General features: G+C 39.7%; 2 protein-coding genes across 2 annotated transcripts in view; both read right to left on the bottom strand.

Annotated features, from left to right (window-relative positions):
• The window catches only part of LOC135472252 (serine/threonine-protein kinase ATR-like), a 62975-nt gene extending 62676 nt beyond the window's left edge, over nucleotides 1-299 (bottom strand). Inside the window, exon 1 of the mRNA XM_064751665.1 lies at nucleotides 199-299. Within this exon, the coding sequence (XP_064607735.1) occupies nucleotides 199-250 (52 nt within the window). The 5' untranslated portion in view covers nucleotides 251-299. The remainder of the gene's footprint in view (nucleotides 1-198) is intronic.
• A 1693-nt stretch (nucleotides 300-1992) lies between these two features.
• LOC135473566 (serine/threonine-protein kinase atr-like) lies at nucleotides 1993-21642 on the bottom strand. The gene is made up of 21 exons (XM_064753421.1): nucleotides 21588-21642; nucleotides 19686-19816; nucleotides 19157-19245; nucleotides 17411-17584; nucleotides 14335-14505; nucleotides 13905-14017; nucleotides 12989-13077; nucleotides 12310-12424; nucleotides 11554-11690; nucleotides 11026-11335; nucleotides 10526-10591; nucleotides 8800-8963; nucleotides 8281-8386; nucleotides 6761-6852; nucleotides 5969-6141; nucleotides 5551-5624; nucleotides 4853-4934; nucleotides 4062-4156; nucleotides 3188-3291; nucleotides 2514-2618; nucleotides 1993-2182 (listed from the first exon to the last, which is right to left on the bottom strand). The coding sequence occupies exons 2-21, from the start codon at nucleotides 19724-19726 to the stop codon at nucleotides 1993-1995; spliced, it is 2490 nt and encodes an 829-aa protein (XP_064609491.1). The 5' UTR covers nucleotides 19727-19816; nucleotides 21588-21642.
• Nucleotides 21643-21863: the final 221 nt, after the last annotated feature.

Genomic DNA, 21863 nt, shown 5'->3' with positions numbered 1-21863 from the left:
TGTCACAAACTGTCATACTCAAACTGCTGCCTTGTCCTTACAGAACATCATTACGACTTATTTGTTTCAGCTTCATTACTCTCATCAATTTCAGAAACGGCAGCATGAAGTTTAGGTCAAATGGTAAAATATGTACCACAAACTACAGACGACTTGTGCTCTATCTACATCTGAAACAACAATTTAACTGGAACTCACTTGTTTTGACTTCAATACTCTCTCCTGAGAGAAATTTCAGAAATGGCAGCATGAGTTTTGGGTCAAAGGGTGCAACTTTCTTGTCACTGTTATCAGCAGATGATTCTACAACAAAATGTGCAACAGGTATAACAGCATTCAAAAAAACGACAACATATAAATATTTCTTTTAAAGTAGAACTCCAACGATTTTATTTCACACTAAACATTCCCAAAACAATATTTATGCCATGTAAGTCTGAACTGCATTTACAAAAATTTTATGTGAACTAGTTCCATTTAAAAAAGCCCATTAAAGTTGGACATTCTGCCTATCTTGTCTACTGCACAGCCCTGGCCAGGTGACGTGTTGAAAAACCGTGCAAAGCACAGCCGAATCCATGCATTTGACCACCGAATGTGTGCTTTTCCAGAAGCTATCGTGTGATTTAATCTGTAATTTTACCCCTACGTGTACATCTTTTAATTAGCACCCAGAAAAGCATATAAGTAAAACAGTTTTACAACAAATATTTTCAAAGATAGGATACCGGAGATGTATTAGATCCGTGAAAAGCTTGTACAGCACAGCAATTGGGTGATACTACGACCGATCTTTGTGCACATATCGGCCACGTAGATGACACAAATGCGCTCCCGTCTGGTTTGTCTTACATGAATTGGACATCCACTGAATTATGGTAGTATATGTGGAGGATCTGGCATGGTTTCGCAGTTAGCAGACTATAATTTTATACAGCTAAGTTGAGCGATACCGGCTGTGACACAAAGATACATGGAGTCAGGCCAGTCGATTGTGAGTTACACCGACTACAACAGTCTGTCAACAACTTAACGGTGGTAAAACTAACAATCGAGCTAAGCTTTCTTGTTTAAAAAAGTATCACTGGCAACTATAAATAAGGCTTGAATTATAGTGAATGGAAACAGCGATTGGTAAAAATTTTACTTAATTTATTTGTTCCGGTGTGAACTGAGCTGGAGGGCTGCCCTATAGCCTCATGGCCATTGTAGGGCAAAGGCTAGTGGCTCCCTACAGTTCGTGTCAGCCTGCTGTTTCAAACAAGCAACTAGCTAAACAATTTATGCATTCAAGGAGTGAAAATCCAGAAGTCTTTTCCACTTGGCTTTTGTGGAGGATATTATAAGGCTTATCTTTCAGCCTTTTCTTTTAAAAGTTACGGCTGAATTAGCAAGTCTCATAGGACCACAATTGAATCCCTCCTAATCAAAGGGCGTTTCTGACGAGGTCTGGTCCATGTTCTGTAAATCTGTGCCATGTTTAGGCCATGTATGTAACTTTACAGTATCCTGCGTTGTGTTACTGCACTCACAAGCCGCACTTGGGCATGGAATAATGTGGAAATTATCCGTAAAAGTATAGCAACTGTTTCCTGCTCTGTGTTGTACACAGAGAACCCTCAGATGCCTGCAGGGAATGTACCGCCATGACGTCACAAGGTCAACGGTGGCTTGATCGTAGCGGGGTAGATTTTCTGATGTTTGATGACCAAAGTCTTCTGTTTTTGACATTTTAAACGATCAGAATAGATTCAGGGGACAACAAACTATTTGTCTGTAGTTTACAAGGCTCAGCACTGGGGATTCACTTCAAGTAATGAAATATTTGTGTTCATTTATATGTAATAAAATTTATTAAGAAAAAAATAACATATGATTTATGGCAATAAAACTGACCATACAAAATCCACGTTACAGAACACAAGGAATTCATGCACTGAGAACATAATACTGAAAATGCCACATGATCATTCTTCCCTCACTAAAAATGGCTTAACAGCAGATTAGCTTCTTCACTGTATCAAACCATGGTGAGTAAAGAACAGAAATTAAAAATAGAAGAAATACAAGAAGCTCCTGATCAGCTAATGTCTGTCTACCTGGGTTTGGGTTGGTTCTGCACACTGAACAGATAACAGTCACACACTGGGACACGGGCTTGGTGATGTCAGGCTTTGATGTCCTAGTAAAACAAAAAGCATTACAATAATACAATTACTTGTTTTCAGAATGTAAGAGTTGTTTAGTTGTAATTAACTTATTTGGAGCGATTTATTACATTTAATATCCATATCTTGTGTTATAGTATTGCGGAAGTTAAAATTAAATTAATCAGAACTGGTACATGTATATATGTATATACACATATACACACACACATCTATGTGTGTGTGTGTGTGTGTGTTAAGATTTTATGCCAAAAAAATAACATACTCTCAGTAATTTGATGAGATAGAAATAAGAAGTAATACAGTACAGCATAGAAGATAATATCATAAAGTATGTATACATACAAACAAACAGAGGCATGTTTAGAAAGGACACACGCCACGTCTCCTAACTGTCCAGCAATCTTCTCTAGCACCGGACTGGTTGTGGAATCCTGGGATATCAGAGGGCTGTAAGCAAATCAGCTTAAATACCTGAGTGACTGGCCAATCAAGCCACAAGAGAACAGTGACATGTCACATAGTCCATGTCACTCAACTAGTTTTGAATAACTTAAAATGTAAGAAAAAATTAACACCATTTAATACAGAAATACATACTTTGTTGCCAGCAACAGAAGGTATTCACACATAAGCAAAACCATAAATACAAACAACCTTATACAACACAATAATTCTTTTGCTTTACCTTCAAACAATTTACAATGCGGAGTCTGAGATGAACCAGTACTTGCCACACAGTGTCTGATATGAGGTAGTACTTACTAAGTAGAATGTCTGTGATGACGTCATACTTTCTGTTTGACATCTGCAAGTGTTGATGAAGTAGGACTTACTGTATGGAGTCTGTGACATAAGACTTACCGCATGAAGTCTGGTGTAATTTAGGGTTTACTATATTACGTCAGTGATGACGTAGGACTTTCTGTATGAAATCTGTGATGAAGTAGGGCCTACTTTATAAAATCTGTGATGATGTAGGACTTTCTGTATGAAATCTGTGATGATATAGGACTTACTGTATGAAGTCTGTGATGATGTAGGCAATGTTGGTTCCCAGCGAGCACAAATACAAGGGCAGATGCCTTAAGGCTGACGTCTTCACTTCCATGCGGCTGTCACTCTGAACATGACAATGGAAATTACAAAACTTCCAATAAATTTGCCCCACTGATAGAAATGGCGAATGATACATGATTATGAAAAGTAACGTTTTATAATCTTTCATGTCATATCTATATTCTTCCAACTTGAAAATGTTACAAATTGTTCTCAATACAAATCTTTCACATTGCGAGCTGTACTGAAAGTTGATTTGACTTAGAACGCCAAACTTGTGCTCAGGGGTTTTTAACTAATACAATGGGGGTTAGTTTTACAGGTGGAGGAAACCAGAATACAGCAGCTAAACCACAGACTTCTTGCAACCTTTCCTATATGTGATGTACCAATATTCACACCACACTGGCAGAAGCTTGACAAGTGATCTTCAACAACATTTAGTTTGTGAACATTTGCATGAAAATTGTCAACTGCTTATTGTCCCGAAGGCCCCACAGTGAGAGTGGAGAAATCGACAAATTCTCTGTCCATTGTTGGCTTTTTCCGAGTTTGAATTATTTATTTACTTGATTGGTGTTTTACGTTGTGCTCAATAATAGTACACTTTGCATTATGGTGTGAGGAAACCGGGCAGAGCCCGGAGGAAACCCAGAGTCATCCGCAGATTGCTGGAAGACTTTCCCACGTAAAAGTGGAGAGGAAGCCAGCATGAGGCATACTTGAACTCACAGCGGCTGCATTGGTGAGAGTCTCCTGAGTGACTATAAAGTGCTGGCATGCTAAGCCCCTCGACCATGTAGGTGGAGTTTGAATTATGAATGGATAACATACCAGGGCCAGGCATAACACACGAGCCCTCCATTTCAGCAGGACAGTTCTAGGAAAGCAGCTTAATGCATGAAGACACTCATCCAGTGTCTGCAAATCTGCACCAAGAAACAAATCACATAATTATGCAACGTGTTGCCCAGTGAGGACTTCACTGGCAAACAGGAAGGAAAATCTGACAGCATCGCAATGAAGCCATGTGTTTGGATGGATTCAAGCACACCACCTCAATGGTCAAATGCCTGGCAGTTGCAGTGAACAAGTCCGTTAACCTTTTAATGGATTTTTTACACGACAAACAAAAACGATTTTTTTCACGATAATATTACGAATGAAGGAAGACTTCTTCAAATTAATAATCTGGAAAAAAATGGTGAGGTTATTCAGTGAACTTCACTGTTCATGTCTACCCTCATTCCTCAACCACTTCACATTTACAAGAGCAACTTTCAGTGCTAATGATGCACACTTTTAATTTGATTTTGGACACAAAACTACATTGGTTGGCTGGACCAGTTTCAGGCCTTCACAAGAAGTATAATTTTATGAGTCAAGGAGGTATGCTTGAATAAACACCTTGCACACATGTGAAAAGCTTGAAGAATTACAGTATTTCTACTACATTTATCTGATTGCTGCTCGTGGTCTTCAACAAACATGAGACTGGCTTCTTGACAGCTACAAATCCCACCATGCAGTGAGAGAGAGTGAGAATTCTCTTAAGAACATTTAATAACACAAAAGCACAAGTGCTGAATTCCTAAGCATGTACATGTAGGTCATGAGTTAGTCACCTAGCCTTTGACTAAGGGCTGTAGCCAGGTCAGCCACCTGCCTGGAGTCCTCGGGGTTCAAATCCAGCCATCGGGACTCTGCCTGAAGACACAAGGGAGAAGTCATTTTAGTTGGGAGTGAAAGGCTCTAACTGATTTGAAGTTCTTCCAAGTGAATTCAGACTCTTAACATTTATTTTTTACTTTTGTTTTTTTTTCTTTAACCATTTTCTTTTCTATATTCTTTGCTGCACATCTGTGTACATAAACTTACAGTAAATGTTTCAAGCTCAAACCCTTTCGTCATTAAAGGTAAAGACAGTCCTACTGTATCATGTTGTTTGTGCAAATTTTGAGGCAGCCTTTGTTGGCATTAATTTACTGATCACCTCTGTATTTAAGAGGTACTGCACTAATTCCTTTAGGACCCTCTCAAGTCACAAATGTTCAGCTCCACAATTTTCTCCAGCATTCATTTACTCTACATAAAACCTTGTGAAACTTGTTTGCAGAGGCACGTGTTGCGTTTGTCTGTGCTCAAAAATAGTTCTATAACATTTCTGAGAGGTCACATGACACAACTGAATTTATATTTTACCTTAAGCGCTAAAAGAGTTTGAACGTCAAACAACTGGCAGGATGATGGTTGTGTAAAGAGTTTATCCTAAACTTGCGGTACTTCACTTGTATGCATATTCAAACCTAATCTACACACTTACAGGCAACCACATAAGACTGAGTATCCAGCAGAAAGACTGGAAGTGCTCTGACCTGAATGTTGTTGAGTCATGTACTAAAGAGGAGAAAAAGGAACATAAATATTCTTGTTAGCAAATAGGAATTCACACATCGGTCATCACAGGTGACAATGATTAAGAATGAAAACAAATGAAAAAGTTGAGTATTTACAAGTGTGGTGCAAAATGAACATTTTACAGTATCACTGTAATACACAACTTTTCTTCACTACATGTATGTTATTCTTTATTCTTTTACAAAACTTTCCTTACTCTTTTTTGCTTTATGATTTTTTTTTTTGTACTTTTCATTACACTTAATGAAACTTAAAAGAAAACACTGTGTGAGGATTGGAGACCTTGTGCATTCTAAGCTCTTGGTTACAACTATTAAACTTACCATGTAAAGCCAAGAGTCCTGACACAGAACGAGCCATTTTCTGTAGACCTCTATTCAGCTTGACCTTGTCTGAAGAACGAACCTGTTGACGGAGAAAAAGCCTCCACAGACAGAAAATCTGACACAAGTCTGACTCTGTGCAGAAATTCCAAAACGTGTTGGGAGAGACTGACCTAAAGGAAAACAAAATTAACCCAGTTTACACATGTAGATATGTAGATATGTATGTGTATCTACATGTGTGTATATGTATCAATGCTTGGGGCTTTACATCGTGCTGAACAATTTTACAGTCAAATGATGATGAGGAGTCATTAGGTGTATACATTTAGGGTGATTCCATGTCATCAGAAGTGCTGCGGCCACTGAAGTATCATGCTGAAGATATCCTGCAGTATTTTTCAGATGCCATCCCGAACATTTCCTTTAAAATTAATTTTGTCATACACAATACAGCACATCAATGATGGAATATCTCCCTTGAGTTAGCAAGCTCTACATCTTTACAAACACTCAGCTCAATACATGCAGTACTTTTTAAGATACCACCCCTAGCATTGCTCAGGGTATTACATAAGTTATGCCCGCTATTGGATGCCCACGTTGCTCAGGGTATGACATAAGCTATGCCTGTTACTGGATGCCCACGTTGCTCAGGGTATGACATAAGCTATGCCTGTTACTGGATGCTGACATTGTTCAGGGTATGACACAAGCTATGCCTCTACTTGGTACATTTTATACATGTATGTGAGCTAAAAGCCAGAGGAGACGTCAACAAAGTTGCCCTACCGTATTGCTGTTGCAGTGGGCTGGGCGAGAATACAATGAGCGCACACCTCTGTGAACACACTGACGGTTTCCAGGTCTGTCAGCCGTATATCCTAATAAAAAAAAAACAGAGAACCTGCATGATAACACAGAAAATAAACACAGCATTCAACCACTGTTCTGACTTTCATTCTACAATGATGTTCAATTTGACATCAATCTACACATAACTATAACAGAACAAGTAAATATTCTGTCCAAGTCAAAACGTTTTTAAGTTTTTTTTGTTAAAAGATCTAGAAAACAAAGATCCTAGCAGTGGCCTTATTGTTATACACACAAAGATAAAACCCAATCCCAGATCTTTTCTCGGTGAAAGTTTCAAGGCTATCCAGCCAAATAGTCCTCGAGTTATCCTCCAGACAAAGCTTAAAAGACACATGAAAAGGAACTATACAAGAAAGATTATGTTTCTATGCCACATGAAGAAAATTATGCCCCAAAATTCCATTCTGAGGGTATTTTTCTACCTCCTAATTACCCTCTATATTGTGCACATTTTCTGTCAACTTTTGGATTTTTTCAGAAATTACACCATCACTGATCTTGCTCAGGACTCAGTGAACACCCTGGAAGTGCCTCAAGCCCAGTGAACAGTGTCGCTACATTGTTGGCAAGGTGACATGTACACAGATACTGCATGGCATCTTCGAGCCCACTTAGCGCCCCCTCTGCGTCCCTACACCTGCACCCATTCGATCTGTTCCCCACACCCTTGCCCCCCGTTTTATCTGTCCCCCGAGTTCTTTTTAAACAGGGATCATCATTGAGATCACCACTGCAAGCAACTTAATTTCTGGACTGACCACTGGGGCCTTGAGAAAACTGTAATCTGAAACCATTTTTATCCCCAAAAGTGAAAATTGAAAAATTTATTTGCAAGGTTACACGTTATTACACATGATAATTTGCACATTAAGAAATAAAATCAAAGCGTTACATGTATACATTAATGGTCAAAACAGGACTGTTGCAGCCATCTTGTTTTTCAAACACCTTGGTCAAAACTTAAGCATTCTCTCAGTGATGTCGAACAAATGTCCCTGTTTGAAGGTAATCTTTCATAAAATGCCCAAGTTATATAATCCTGACAAAAAATAACTGCCAAACAAACAACACAGACATTTTGTTTTACGCATACAAGTAGACACTAATCACAGCTGTCATCACACCACTGACCATGAAGGTAATTAGTCAAGAAGTTCTCGAGTCATCGTACAGACAAGATTTACTGCAACAATGTTTGGTGCAAACAAAAACCAGACGCCCCTCCATAATGTTACACCACTGTGTGGAGGTGAACAGTGAAAAACAGACAAATCCATCATATGCTGATGAACTAAAACTACTTAACATCAGTGTCTCTTTCAAAGCTTACCTCACCACGATATGACGGAGATATTGCCAATGTGGCGTTAAGCCATAATCATTCACTCATTCAAAGCTAATCTCCTTCCCTGCACCTTTACCTTTCCACTTACCCGTTCTGCCATCCCTGAGAAAGCATCCCTGAATTTGGTGTACACAGATTGGAAGGTCTTTGAGTTTTCCGTGACATCAGCACGCTCTTCTACATCTGATACTTTCCTAATGAACGTAGATGAGAAGTGTTTAAGGGGTGAAAATCCAAGTGTATCATGCCATACCACTGATTCAAGCCAAATCGAACTTTCCCAAAGCAAAACAATAATATAACCATTCCATAACAAGCTCAGGAAAAAAATACAACAAAATCTTGCTAGGTAAGGAATTTCTTTTACCTTCCTTTTGTTCGACTTTTGGACAGTTTTTTCCTTTCCTCCTCACAGGAAAATACCCTTAATTTCTTGCTATTTAAGGAATTTCCAATACCTTTTCTTTGCTCAGATTTTGGGCATTTTTTTTGCATTTCGTGCTCCCATCTAATCTTTTTGCATTTCTTGTTCCCATCTAATCTTTTTATATTTCTTGCTCCGATCTGAACATTTTGAATTTCTTGCTATGTACAGAATTTCTAGTACCTTTTCTTTGCTCGACTTTTGGACAGTTTTTTGCCTTTCCTGCTCCCATCTCTCTCCTCTTCTTTCATTGGCTGCGAGGACCCTGTTGTTTCAGACGATTTAGGTTCTTCAGGTTTATTCGCCATCTCTGATTGGATACATTTGACAGCAGGACCCACAATACCCTACAAACACAATTACTGTCAGTTTTATTCGCCATCTCTGATTGGATACATTTGACAGCAGGACCCACAATGCCCTACAAACACAATTACTGTCAGTTTTATTCGCCATCTCTGATTGGATACATTTGACAGCAGGACCCACAATACCCTACAAACACAATTACTGTCAGTTTTATTCGGCATCTCTGATTGGATACATTTGACAGCAGGACCCACAATACCCTACAAACACAATTACTGTCAGTTTTATTCGGCATCTCTGATTGGATACATTTGACAGCAGGACCCACAATACCCTACAAACACAATTACTGTCAGTTTTATTCGCCATCTCTGATTGGATACATTTGACAGCAGGACCCACAATGCCCTACAAACACAATTACTGTCAGTTTTATTCGCCATCTCTGATTGGATACATTTGACAGCAGGACCCACAATACCCTACAAACACAATTACTGTCAGTTTTATTCGCCATCTCTGATTGGATACATTTGACAGCAGGACCCACAATACCCTACAAACACAATTACTGTCAGTTTTATTCGCCATCTCTGATTGGATACATTTGACAGCAGGACCCACAATGCCCTACAAACACAATTACTGTCAGTTTTATTCGCCATCTCTGATTGGATACATTTGACAGCAGGACCCACAATACCCTACAAACACAATTACTGTCAGTTTTATTCGCCATCTCTGATTGGATACATTTGACAGCAGGACCCACAATGCCCTACAAACACAATTACTGTCAGTTTTATTCGCCATCTCTGATTGGATACATTTGACAGCAGGACCCACAATGCCCTACAAACACAATTACTGTCAGTTTTATTCGCCATCTCTGATTGGATACATTTGACAGCAGGACCCACAATACCCTACAAACACAATTACTGTCAGTTTTATTCGCCATCTCTGATTGGATACATTTGACAGCAGGACCCACAATACCCTACAAACACAATTACTGTCAGTTTTATTCGCCATCTCTGATTGGATACATTTGACAGCAGGACCCACAATACCCTACAAACACAATTACTGTCAGTTTTATTCGCCATCTCTGATTGGATACATTTGACAGCAGGACCCACAATGCCCTACAAACACAATTACTGTCAGTTTTATTCGCCATCTCTGATTGGATACATTTGACAGCAGGACCCACAATACCCTACAAACACAATTACTGTCAGTTTTATTCGCCATCTCTGATTGGATACATTTGACAGCAGGACCCACAATACCCTACAAACACAATTACTGTCAGTTTTATTCGCCATCTCTGATTGGATACATTTGACAGCAGGACCCACAATGCCCTACAAACACAATTACTGTCAGTTTTATTCGCCATCTCTGATTGGATACATTTGACAGCAGGACCCACAATACCCTACAAACACAATTACTGTCAGTTTTATTCGCCATCTCTGATTGGATACATTTGACAGCAGGACCCACAATGCCCTACAAACACAATTACTGTCAGTTTTATTCGCCATCTCTGATTGGATACATTTGACAGCAGGACCCACAATACCCTACAAACACAATTACTGTCAGTTTTATTCGGCATCTCTGGTTGGATACATTTGACAGCAGGACCCACAATACCCTACAAACACAATTACTGTCAGTTTTATTCGCCATCTCTGATTGGATACATTTGACAACAGGACCCACAATGCCCTACAAACACAATTACTGTCAGTTTTATTCGGCATCTCTGATTGGATACATTTGACAACAGGACCCACAATGCCCTACAAACACAATTACTGTCAGTTTAATTTAGCATCTCTGATTGGATACTTTTGACAGCAGAACCCACAATGCCCTACAAATACAATTACATGTACCTCTTTTCAAGTTTTCAAGGCTTTCTGATCACAAACACATGTCTTTAACAAGAACAATTGCTAGGACAGTCCACATTTACCGAAAATCAGATGATTTTTTGGTTTTATTTTTGTTCTCTCTTCCAAAAATTAAAAAATATTCATTCTGCCCATAAAACAAAAATATTATTTGGTGTGGTTTTGTTATCACCTGGATTTCAGAGCACGTGCCCAGGTCCTTCATAAGGCCACTGATGAAGCTGCGCCTTACTCCCTCTCGACCAATCAGTGAGGGAGGTGTCAGTCTCTCCATCAAGTGACAAGAGAACTGACCAATGGCGTTAGTGAGGTCAGGACAGCGGAGATTATGGAGCCCGTGTTCTGCGAGAGTGAGAGCAACCTTATCGTAGTAGAGTCTCAGATCCATCAGTGAGAGTCTGGTGATAGATGTTGTATTGCTATCCTCTGTCACCACCTGTTCACACAGTCTGGCTGTACATTCCTCCATCTCATCAAGCTCACTGGAAAACAAGCAGCAAACACTTACAATTAACAGAATAAATAAATGAATGCTTGCGGTTTGACGTCGTAGTTAACATTGTTTCAGTTATATGATGACAAGGAGTCATTAAGTGTGTGTACATACATTGCGCCCTCTTGTGGCAGGCCGGGCGAGTGCAAATCACTTCTATGTGACAGTAAGTTTGTTCAAAACTAAATGGTTTGACTGAGGCCTTACTCCAATGGGTCCCCTTGTTCTCTCTCCATGCAGAGTCTTTCCAGAAGTGCTAAGTGACAACTGATGAAGTACTGGAGCAGATTGCCTGTGGGTAGACCATCTATCTGTATCACCCGGACCATGACCAGCAGGGACACCTGCAACATACAGGGACATGATTAGTAACACACAGCTGTAATTCTCCAAACTTTCCGCACATCTGCAAGATTTTCATGGAAGAATAGTTTGAGGCCATTATTCTATGTAGTCTGATAAATTTATACTTAAGGTAAAGACCTGAAATTGGCCAACTCAACCTATATAATTTTGTCTCTGAGATCAGATAAGGATGGTTTCCTCTGACCACAATGTTGGCTGCTGTTGTATAAGTAAAATATACTTCAGTACAGGGTAAAGCACAAATCAAATTAACACAGTACAAACAATGCACTGAAATATAGTCTATCATATGTGTAAATGTTGAGGAAATATGGGACTGTGATCAGCGGGACAAAACCAACCTGAAGCATCAATGCGGGAAGTTTTCGCTTTCTTATGAGTTAAAGACCATGTCAACTTGTCCTTCACCAATATAGCTTGTAAGTCTTCATGTTACATAATGGAAAGTTCGTCATGAACTGGCCAGCTTACATCTGACAAGTAGAAGTTTCCTTCACACATAAAACTGGCCACCATTATATAAGGGCAAAATTCTTAACAATCCTTGACAGTGCAATTAAATGAAGTCTTGAAATACACTGTGAGATTGTGACTTACAGATTTGAGCGGGTAATCTCCGTTCTCCAGGTGGCAGCAAAGAACGCTCCAGAAAAGCGGAATTCTGTTACTGGTGAACTGACAAACGTCAGGCACAAATCCAACCAGGATACGCCTACAAAGAGGAAAATGTGAAATCACACTAATTCTCTGAAGCACGTACACACTATCAGAGCTTTAGATTATGATATTAAAGGGTAAAATAAATTGTACCCAAATTGCTGAAGAAAATGTGTCAAAAGCTTTTGTCAATTATACTTTAGATAATCAATAAAACTTCCTTAATTGTAGAGGTAATGCCCAAACAAGATATTCTGACATATCCATTATGTATAAAGTGGTTTAATGCAGAAAGGATTAATTAAATTGACATTACATGCAAGAAGGGACAAGCCTAATCATTGACTCATGCACGATACCTAAGGAAAACTTACACGTAATAGAAATATCATAATGGTGAACTTGACGATTGTATTAAGACCAGCATCACATCTCATTTAAAGGTAAGACTGGAAATGGGCAGGAAGACTGCGTCAAATATTATTTTGTCAGTGGCATAGGACAAAACTGCCACACAACAACATTGTAACTTTTTCACAATGTGAATACCTGAAAGATTTGCCAAAGTATCCTACACCAACTTAATTATTTTCAGGCTTGAAAGGAGACATTTGCTTACATGATGTTGGTCTGTAGCAGCTCACTGGACTCCAGGCTGGAGAGGACATGAGGTACATCACTCAGACTTACCTCTGGTTGTTTACTGGCCTACAAGTAGGAAAAATATCTTGATCACTGCACAATAACAAGAAACATACCTAGATCACTAAGGCTCACATCTGCTTGTTTACTGGCCTACAACTAATAAATAAATGATGGCATGAAATTTACCTGTACTATGTCCGGCAGCTTGCGTCATGACAAGAAAGTTACCAGTCCTGTACCTGGAGTTAACTCTGCTGAGTCAGGTAAATTAATCATGTGATAAAGAGTTACCTTCCCTGAGGTAAGTCCGCTGTAGAATGAGTTATCTGCCCTTGTATCTGGAGTCAGCCATAAAATGGAAAGTTACCTACCCTGTGTCAGGTAAGTCAGCCATATAATGAGAGTTATCTGCCTAGTGTCGGGTAAGTCGGCCCAAGAATGAACGTTACCTACCCTCTGTCAGGTAAGTCAGCCACAGAATGAGTTATCTGCCCTGTATCAGGTAAGTCAGCCATAGAATGAGAGTTATCTGCCCTGTGTCAGGTAAGTCAATCACAGAATGTGAGTTATCTGCCCTGTATCAGCTAAGTCAATCACAGAATGAGAGTTATCTGCCCTGTATCAGGTATGTCAATCATAGAATGTGAGATATCTGCCCTGTATCAGGTAAGTCAATCATAGAATGAGAGTTATCTGCCCTGTATCAGGTAAGTCAATCACATAATGCGAGTTGCCTGGACTGTGTCAGGAAGTCAACAATGTAATATGAGAGTTACCTGCCCTGTGTCTGGTAAGTCACTTCACTAGTGAGGAAGTAAGTCAGCCATGTAAGTTACTTGCTTTTTCACCAGTGAGACGTACATGTAAGTCAGTCATGTAGCAAGAGTTACCTGGCTTGTGTCTGTGACACTCTGCTGCAGCAGGTGTAAAGGTACATGGAAGCTGGTGACAGTCCGAGTTTGGCCTTTGGACCGCTCAAACTGATCACTAAATTCCACTAATTCTGCAAATAAACAGACAGTTGTCAAAACATTTGTTCATGTTTTTTCTCACTTCACATCTTCACAATCAGTCATGTCAGTCACTTTCCATACAGAGTTCATGGTATAATTGTGAATTTGACACCGATGACTTGCCAATGGTTCTAAACCTAGAATCAATTTACTACTAGAGTACTCAGTTGATGTACTATTCTGGCATTACCATTAAATTCTATCTTTTTATAATATCTCAACTTCACATTGTCAGAATAACCATATATACCTGGTTTAAGATATGAATATGTCATCTAACTATGTACAAGGCAACAGCCTGACCTACCTGCCGCACAATGTATGAGCTCAGAGAGAATATTGTGGAAAGCAACAAGATCCCGCCACTTGATGACCTGTAGAAACTGTGAGATGGTGTCTCGGCACTTGTGATGCAGTGAGGCGCAGCCTTTGTGAGACAGCAGGCGCAATATCCGCGAAATACACCAACAGGTGAATGCTACAAATAGAACAAACATAAAACAGGAAATTATTTGATAGAAATGTTTGACAAAATGAAACACAACACAGCTGTAGACAGAAGAAGCATATCCTACATGGTGACCTTATCTGGGTTTGGACTTTGATTACAACAAGGTACGCACACAAAAAATTACGAGGATACTGTACCAGGATGATGAAGTCTGAACGCCCCAAGTATGATGAAGTCTGAGCACCACAAGTATTTCTTCCAGTGAAAAGTAGACAGACTTATTTATTTGATTGGTGATATACTCAAGAATATTTCATTTATGTAAAGGCATCCAGCATTATGGGGGTTAAAAAAGGAGGACAGATAACTCTTGAGATACAAAGTCTTGACCTATTTATCCATATACACTTATCAAGCAAAATTAACTATACACAATAATAGTTTATTATTTATATTTTGATGATTTTGTCCATCAGATTATGCCCCATTTTTTAGATTTTGTCATATGCAGAACTATTCTGTGATGTCGTACATGACCCTCATATGACACAATGTTTTACTGTTATATGATGTAGCAATGTAAAATTTATTGATTTATTTGATGGCAATCGATTTTATGGGAGGACACCAGAGTGCCTGAGATAAACCACCAACCTTAGGCAAGTAATGATGAACTTTCTCACAAGTGACATACTGATATGAACACTATATACTATATCACCGAGCTCCACCTCATCCCGATGTTCATGTTAACTCAACATGAGATTCCTTCTCATCACTGAGCTCCACCTCATCCCGATGTTCATGTTAATTCACCATGAGATTCCTTCTCATCACTGAGCTTCACCTCATCCCGATGTTCATGTTAACTCACCATGAGGTTCCTTCTCATCACTGAGCTCCACCTCATCCCGATGTTCATGTTAACTCACCATGAGGTTCCTTCTCATCACTGAGCTTCACCTCATCCCGATGTTCATGTTAACTCACCATGAGATTCCTTCTCATCACTGAGCTCCACCTCATCCCGATGTTCATGTTAATTCGGACCGGCCCGGATAGCACAGTTGGTAGAGCGTCTGCTTCGGGACTGGTAGATCCAGGATCAATCCTTGATCGAGTCACACCTAAGACTTTAAAAGAGGAAGTTGTAACTTCCTCACTTGGCGTTCAGCATGAAGGGGATAGTGCAACGACTGGTTGACCCGTATCAGTATAATGGCTCGGGCGGGGCGGCTTGCTTGCCTTCGGTAAGTCGTCTCAGTGAGGCAGCACTAAATAAAAGAGCGGTGGAAATCCGTCCTGCAACAAGGAGGCACATTACACGTACATGCACCCTAATGATTCCTTCGTCGTCATATGACTGAAAAATTGTTGAGAACGACGTTAAACCCCAAGCACTCACTCACTCATGTTAATTCACCATGAGATTCCTTCTCATCACTGAGCTTCACCTCATCCCGATGTTCATGTTAACTCACCATGAGGTTCCTTCTCATCACTGAGCTCCACCTCATCCCGATGTTCATGTTAACTCACCATGAGGTTCCTTCTCATCACTGAGCTTCACCTCATCCGGATGTTCATGTTAACTCAACATGAGGTTCCTTCTCATCACTGAGCTCCACCTCATCCCGATGTTCATGTTAACTCACCATGAGGTTCCTTCTCATCACTGAGCTCCACCTCATCCCGATGTTCATGTTAACTCACCATGAGGTTCCTTCTCATCACTGAGCTCCACCTCATCCCGATGTTCATGTTAACTCACCATGAGATAACTTCTCATCACTGAGCTCCACCTCATCCCAATGTTCATGTTAACTCACCATGAGATTCATTCTCATCACCGAGCTCCACCTCATCCCGATGTTTATGTTAACTCACCATGAGATTCCTTCTCATCACCGAGCTCCACCTCATCCTGGTGTTCATGTTAATTCACCATGAGATTCATTCTCATCACCGAGCTCCACCTCCTCCCAATGTTCATGTTAACTCACCATGAGATTCATTCTCATCACCGAGCTCCACCTCATCCCAATGTTCATGTTAACTCACCATGAGATTCCTTCTCATCACCGAGCTCCACCTCATCCTGATTTTCATGTTAACTCACCATGAGATTCCTTCTCATCACCGAGCTCCACCTCATCCTGGTGTTCATGTTAATTCACCATGAGATTCATTCTCATCACCGAGCTCCACCTCATCCCAATGTTCATGTTAACTCACCATGAGATTCCTTCTCATCACTGACCTCCACCTCATCCCGATGTTCATGATAAGCTCTCATCACTAAGCTCCAACCATCCCCATGATCAGGTTATCTTATCGTGAGATTCCTTCTCCTTGTCAGAGCTCCACCCCATCCCCATGTTCATGTCAATTCATGGGGACTCCATCCCTTCATTACTGAGCTGACCACAACCCCTTGTTCATTACAACTCACCATGAGACTCCTTCCCCTCTTCACTTAGCTCCACCCCATCCCCATATTCATGCCAATTCATGGGGACTCCATCCCTTCATTACTGAGCTCCATCACATCCCTATGTTCATTACAACTCACCATGAGACTCCTTCTCCTCTTCACTGAGCTCCACCCCATCCCCATATTCATGCCAATTCATGGTGACTCCATCCCTTCATTACTGAGCTCCATCACATCCCTATGTTCATTACAACTCACCATGAGACTCCTTCCCCTCTTCACTTAGCTCCACCCCATCCCCATATTCATGCCAATTCATGGGGACTCCATCCCTTCATTACTGAGCTCCATCACATCCCTATGTTCATTACAACTCACCATGAGGCTCCTTCTCCTCTTCACTGAGCTCCACCCCATCCCCATATTCATGCCAATTCATGGGGACTCCATCCCTTCACTACTGAGCTCCATCACATCCCTATGTTCATTACAACTCACCATGAGACTCCTTCTCCTCTTCACTGAGCTCCACCCCATCCCCATGTTCATCATCACTGAGTACATTCTGACCGTGGACAAAAACGGCAGGGTTCCGTCCGGCATACCAGCTCATCAGCTGTAAGGTTGGCACATATTCGCTAGCCTCTCCAATCCTTGCAATGGTAGAGGCAACTGTAGAGTAGAAATTAACTGATTTATTGATTTTCAATGCCATACTTAAGAATATTTCAGGTGCTCAACACCACTTGTTGTATCATTGTGCTCAACGGCCAGTCAACCATCATACCTCACCAGAAAGTAACAAAAATCTTGTGATCAGAAAGATGTCAGGATTGTCCTGCCAGCAAGGGATCTTAGGAAAGTCAATAAGAGAAACACTAACACACAATGTTCAATACACAATGTGTCCCATTTTGGGATTACAAAAATACAAAAGACAATGCAGATACATGTACCTCTTCTTCAGTCAGTGCACCATGGGTTGTTTCTAGGTGGCTCTCAGCAAGCTTTTCCACATGTGCAAATAATATAGTTTGATCAATCTTTGGTATGCCAGGAAAGTGAGAGAAAAGTACGTACAACTTGTGCTGGCTTCCAATGAATGTTACTTTGACACACATTTCCCATTGGCTGTGTGTATCCGGTGGACCACTTTTTTTGTTTTTTTTGATTGGTGTTTTACGCCGTACTCAAGAATATTTCACTTATACGACGGTGGCCAGCATTATGGTGGGTGGAAACCGGGCACAGCCCCAGGGAAACCCACGACCATCCGCAGGTTGCTGGAAGACCTTCCCACTTACGGTGGACCACTGAGTGAGCTTCAAACAAAGTATGAACTATATACAACAACGCACAGTCGTCTGACAACTGCGCAATGTTAACCCTTTCTGACCAGCTACAGAGGACGATTAAAACAGAAAACAATCCAAAACTAATCGTGCTGCTTGACTGCTTGAATGACTGGCTCTGATAATGGCGAATTTATATGTTTTACTGCTGAACAGAACTGCTCGAAAGGTGACAGGTCACTTTGCCAGTTGAATAACAGTAGGCCTGCATGCACTCTCTCGTCAATCAAAGGCCAATGCGAAAACAAGTAACACCTCTTTGAATACTGCTCACAGTAGAAATGTCATCTTCTTAGATGACCATCCCCCATTGTTTCAATCTCTGATCCAGATTACGAGGATTAGCGACACCACAGGAAACAAAAGAGAATTATAGCCACTCTTGATGATACCTGTTTGACGTGCTTGAGTAATTTCGGCCATATTATAACCTAGTCTTAAGATTTTTTTTCAGTATTACCTCGATACCTCGAACCCATCTTTGAAATAAATCCACGAAAATAAATTCCGGTGAATAAGAAATGCTTTACAGTAAGCTAATAAACCTCCGATCTGAATAAGCCTTGTCTTTTGCATTTGTAGACCTATGTATGTTTATTTTTTATGTAATATTTGTTAGTTCCTTTCTTTCTAATATTTATACCAACAAACAACTGAACATGTATGGTTTATAACTGTTTCACTAAATACCTCTGAGCAGGATAAGCCTTATCTCTCTATTTTGAACATGTTTACTCTTTGATATTATGCCTGTTAGTTCCTTTCTTTTCTTTAATGTAACAACCAACAAGTTGAGTTTCCAGTTGTAAAAGTTTGGATTTCTATGAATCCCTTAATTTATGTATATCTCATAGCCAAACCTATTGATATCTTTTTCATAAAAGATGGTTACCTGCATCTGTGTTGGTCAGGACCTTCTCCACCAGGATACTGAGCAGGCCTCTCACTTCCTGGACACTTGTGTTCTCATTTTTGGCACACCTTTGAAAGAAAAACAAAACAAAAACAGGAATCAACCCTCTATATTATTTGACACAAATGGTGATTCTCCTGGAAAACTTGAGTATGAATTACATGTTTCAGCAAGTAGTCATAATTTATACTATATTACTCCAAGCCATAATCTGGTTCTCCCAGTTTACAAAAGGATTTGCTGGAAAATCTTAATATTATCTATAAGATTAACATAATCTTATATATTAAAAGCTTAATATATAATATAATAATTTAAATTTTTATGAAAAAAATTATCGTTATTATTTTCTTTTATAAAATGTTACATTTATATATAAAAAATGAACATATACAAGAGTCAGGAACGTCTCTGTTAGGAACAGTTTAATTGGCTGAAGGTCTGTTACATTTATGTAAATATTTGAAAACTGTAACAGGTTTACATTGGTATAATTTTATACACTTACTCTCCAAGTCTGTGTGAGATGGCTAACACTTGTCTTGACATCTTTAGATAATTTCGCTTCCAAATGTCACCCAGTGTATACAAATCATGCTTCCTCACCGACCATAATGCTTACAGCTGTTAGCAATCCATCTGAAATTAAATATTTACGAAAAACTTACCATAAAAACTACCAATGTGCAATGGAGATTTGAAAAGGTGTAACAATAAGTACTGTTTAATAGTCTGCAAAGACTGACCAGCAGGTTAAGAAATATTTACACACGCCATGACTTGCATGAAAATGAAGTTTTGTAACATCTTGACGAATTATCCCACCTACATGTGCCATTTTAAAGTTTTGACACGCCTGCCTGTCAAAAAAATTGTCACATAATGCCGAACACCAACTCGATGGAACATGAGGTCAGTGCTGCTGGCACCCAAACTTTAATGCACTAAACATGCAAGTTCTATTTCATGAAATTCTGGCTTGCATTATGAAAACTAAAGTTGTGCCTACTGACAGCAATGGAAATAATAGTTTTCTGGAAGATTTCAATGCCAAAACAGTTATATTTCAATCCCACAAGTAGAACACTTGGATGTTGAATACAAGGTACTTGGTACCACCAAAGTTCTAGAAGTCAACGTGACCACAAGAAAGCAAGATAATTACTTTTGTCAGTGAGGATAGCAAATTAAGACAATTGTATTCGAGATTCCATAGAAAAATTGCCTAGAAATTAGCAGAGGTAATAGGTTAGATTGCCATAAGTGGGAAGGAGATAGGAGTGTGAAATCCTCAAAACTGACACGGAGAAGTTTTGGTCCAGTGTATGTACGCATGACGAAGCATATCACTATACTGACACAGATCGGATGCAGAAATGGACAAGGATTACTTACAACCGTGTCCTACAGCAAACAACAACAGCATGTTGAGGATAGCCCACTGAGAACCAAGCAGTGCAGGGTAACTAAGTCAATGTACATACTGCTGTTCTAGGAGAGGACTGCCTTTACTTCAATTAAATTAAATGAAGTCTGTTTTTAACAATTTCTGATATGTACATGTACCTGCCTCGACATTTAATCACTGAAGTGACGAGTCCAGTCTGTTCTGCAAAGATACATTTGTTCTGCACTTTACGAAACAAAGCAGTATTTTAAATCATTTCTAAAATGGCGGCATACCGATGACGGAGGAAATAATCGTTAAACCTGTCACTTAAGCTGGCCGCGTGGTCCGGTCTTGTTAGGTCAATTTCCATATATTTTATTTTGTAGTTGCCTGACTTTAGCACATCCGACTGAACAAAGTTATTTTAAAGAAAGAGAAGGAATATTTCTGTGGATTTTAATAACATTTCCACTCTGGAATGAATGGCAATAAGGGTCCTATATTCTCTGCCTGTAACAAAAATTGATGTATGCTGTAAGCTGTTCAAAGTGGATTTAAAGGCCCACGAGAATTTAGCGGCATGCACTGACTGTTTTTTTTTTTTCAATTCAACGATTAAATGTTGAGGCAGATTGTTTACAACAGACTCCAAGTTTAATATAATTGAACTACAGTGCCTCGAATGGGAAGGAGGTAAAATCCTCGCCATGTTTTGTGAGAGGCAGGAATGGCGTTTCGAAGAATGTCTGAACTTTAAAATAGCACCCTGGGTCCATCTAGCAGGGATAGATCTACTGTAGGTGGGTAGTTCTGTCACCACATGACACTTCACAAATTAACTATTGAGTGTTGACATTAAAACGTAACAGGGATAAAAGGCAATGTTGATAGTAATGGTACAGATCTACAGAAAGCCCGATACATCCATGTTATCAACTGAACTGAAGATCGATTTAGAAAACCTTCGGTATTTCTATTACCCATTTACTAAAAAATATCCTGAAAGAGACGAAAATTTACCATATCTACTGGCTCTAAACAAGACACATTCCCTTCGCGCCATTTGCGATATATCGTTGATGTGTTAGCCTTCAGAGCTGGAGAGTCATGATCAAGGGAGATAACCCGGAAATGTTTGTCTAAAGGTTAAAATGTTCTGTTTTTTTTTATGAAAACATCACTCATATGTTGTTAGTCTTGTTTGATAATGCCACACTATAACTAAAAAAAAATTTATTTAAAAAACAAATGAAAATATGTCGGTAATGCGTAAACTTCTCACAACTTGAATAACAC

The sequence above is a fragment of the Liolophura sinensis genome, chromosome 8 (assembly GCF_032854445.1).
Source record: "Liolophura sinensis isolate JHLJ2023 chromosome 8, CUHK_Ljap_v2, whole genome shotgun sequence".
Lineage (NCBI taxonomy): Eukaryota > Metazoa > Mollusca > Polyplacophora > Chitonida > Chitonidae > Liolophura > Liolophura sinensis.
Note: the sequence above shows the minus strand (reverse complement) of the source record. Positions and strands in the feature narration are given on the sequence as shown.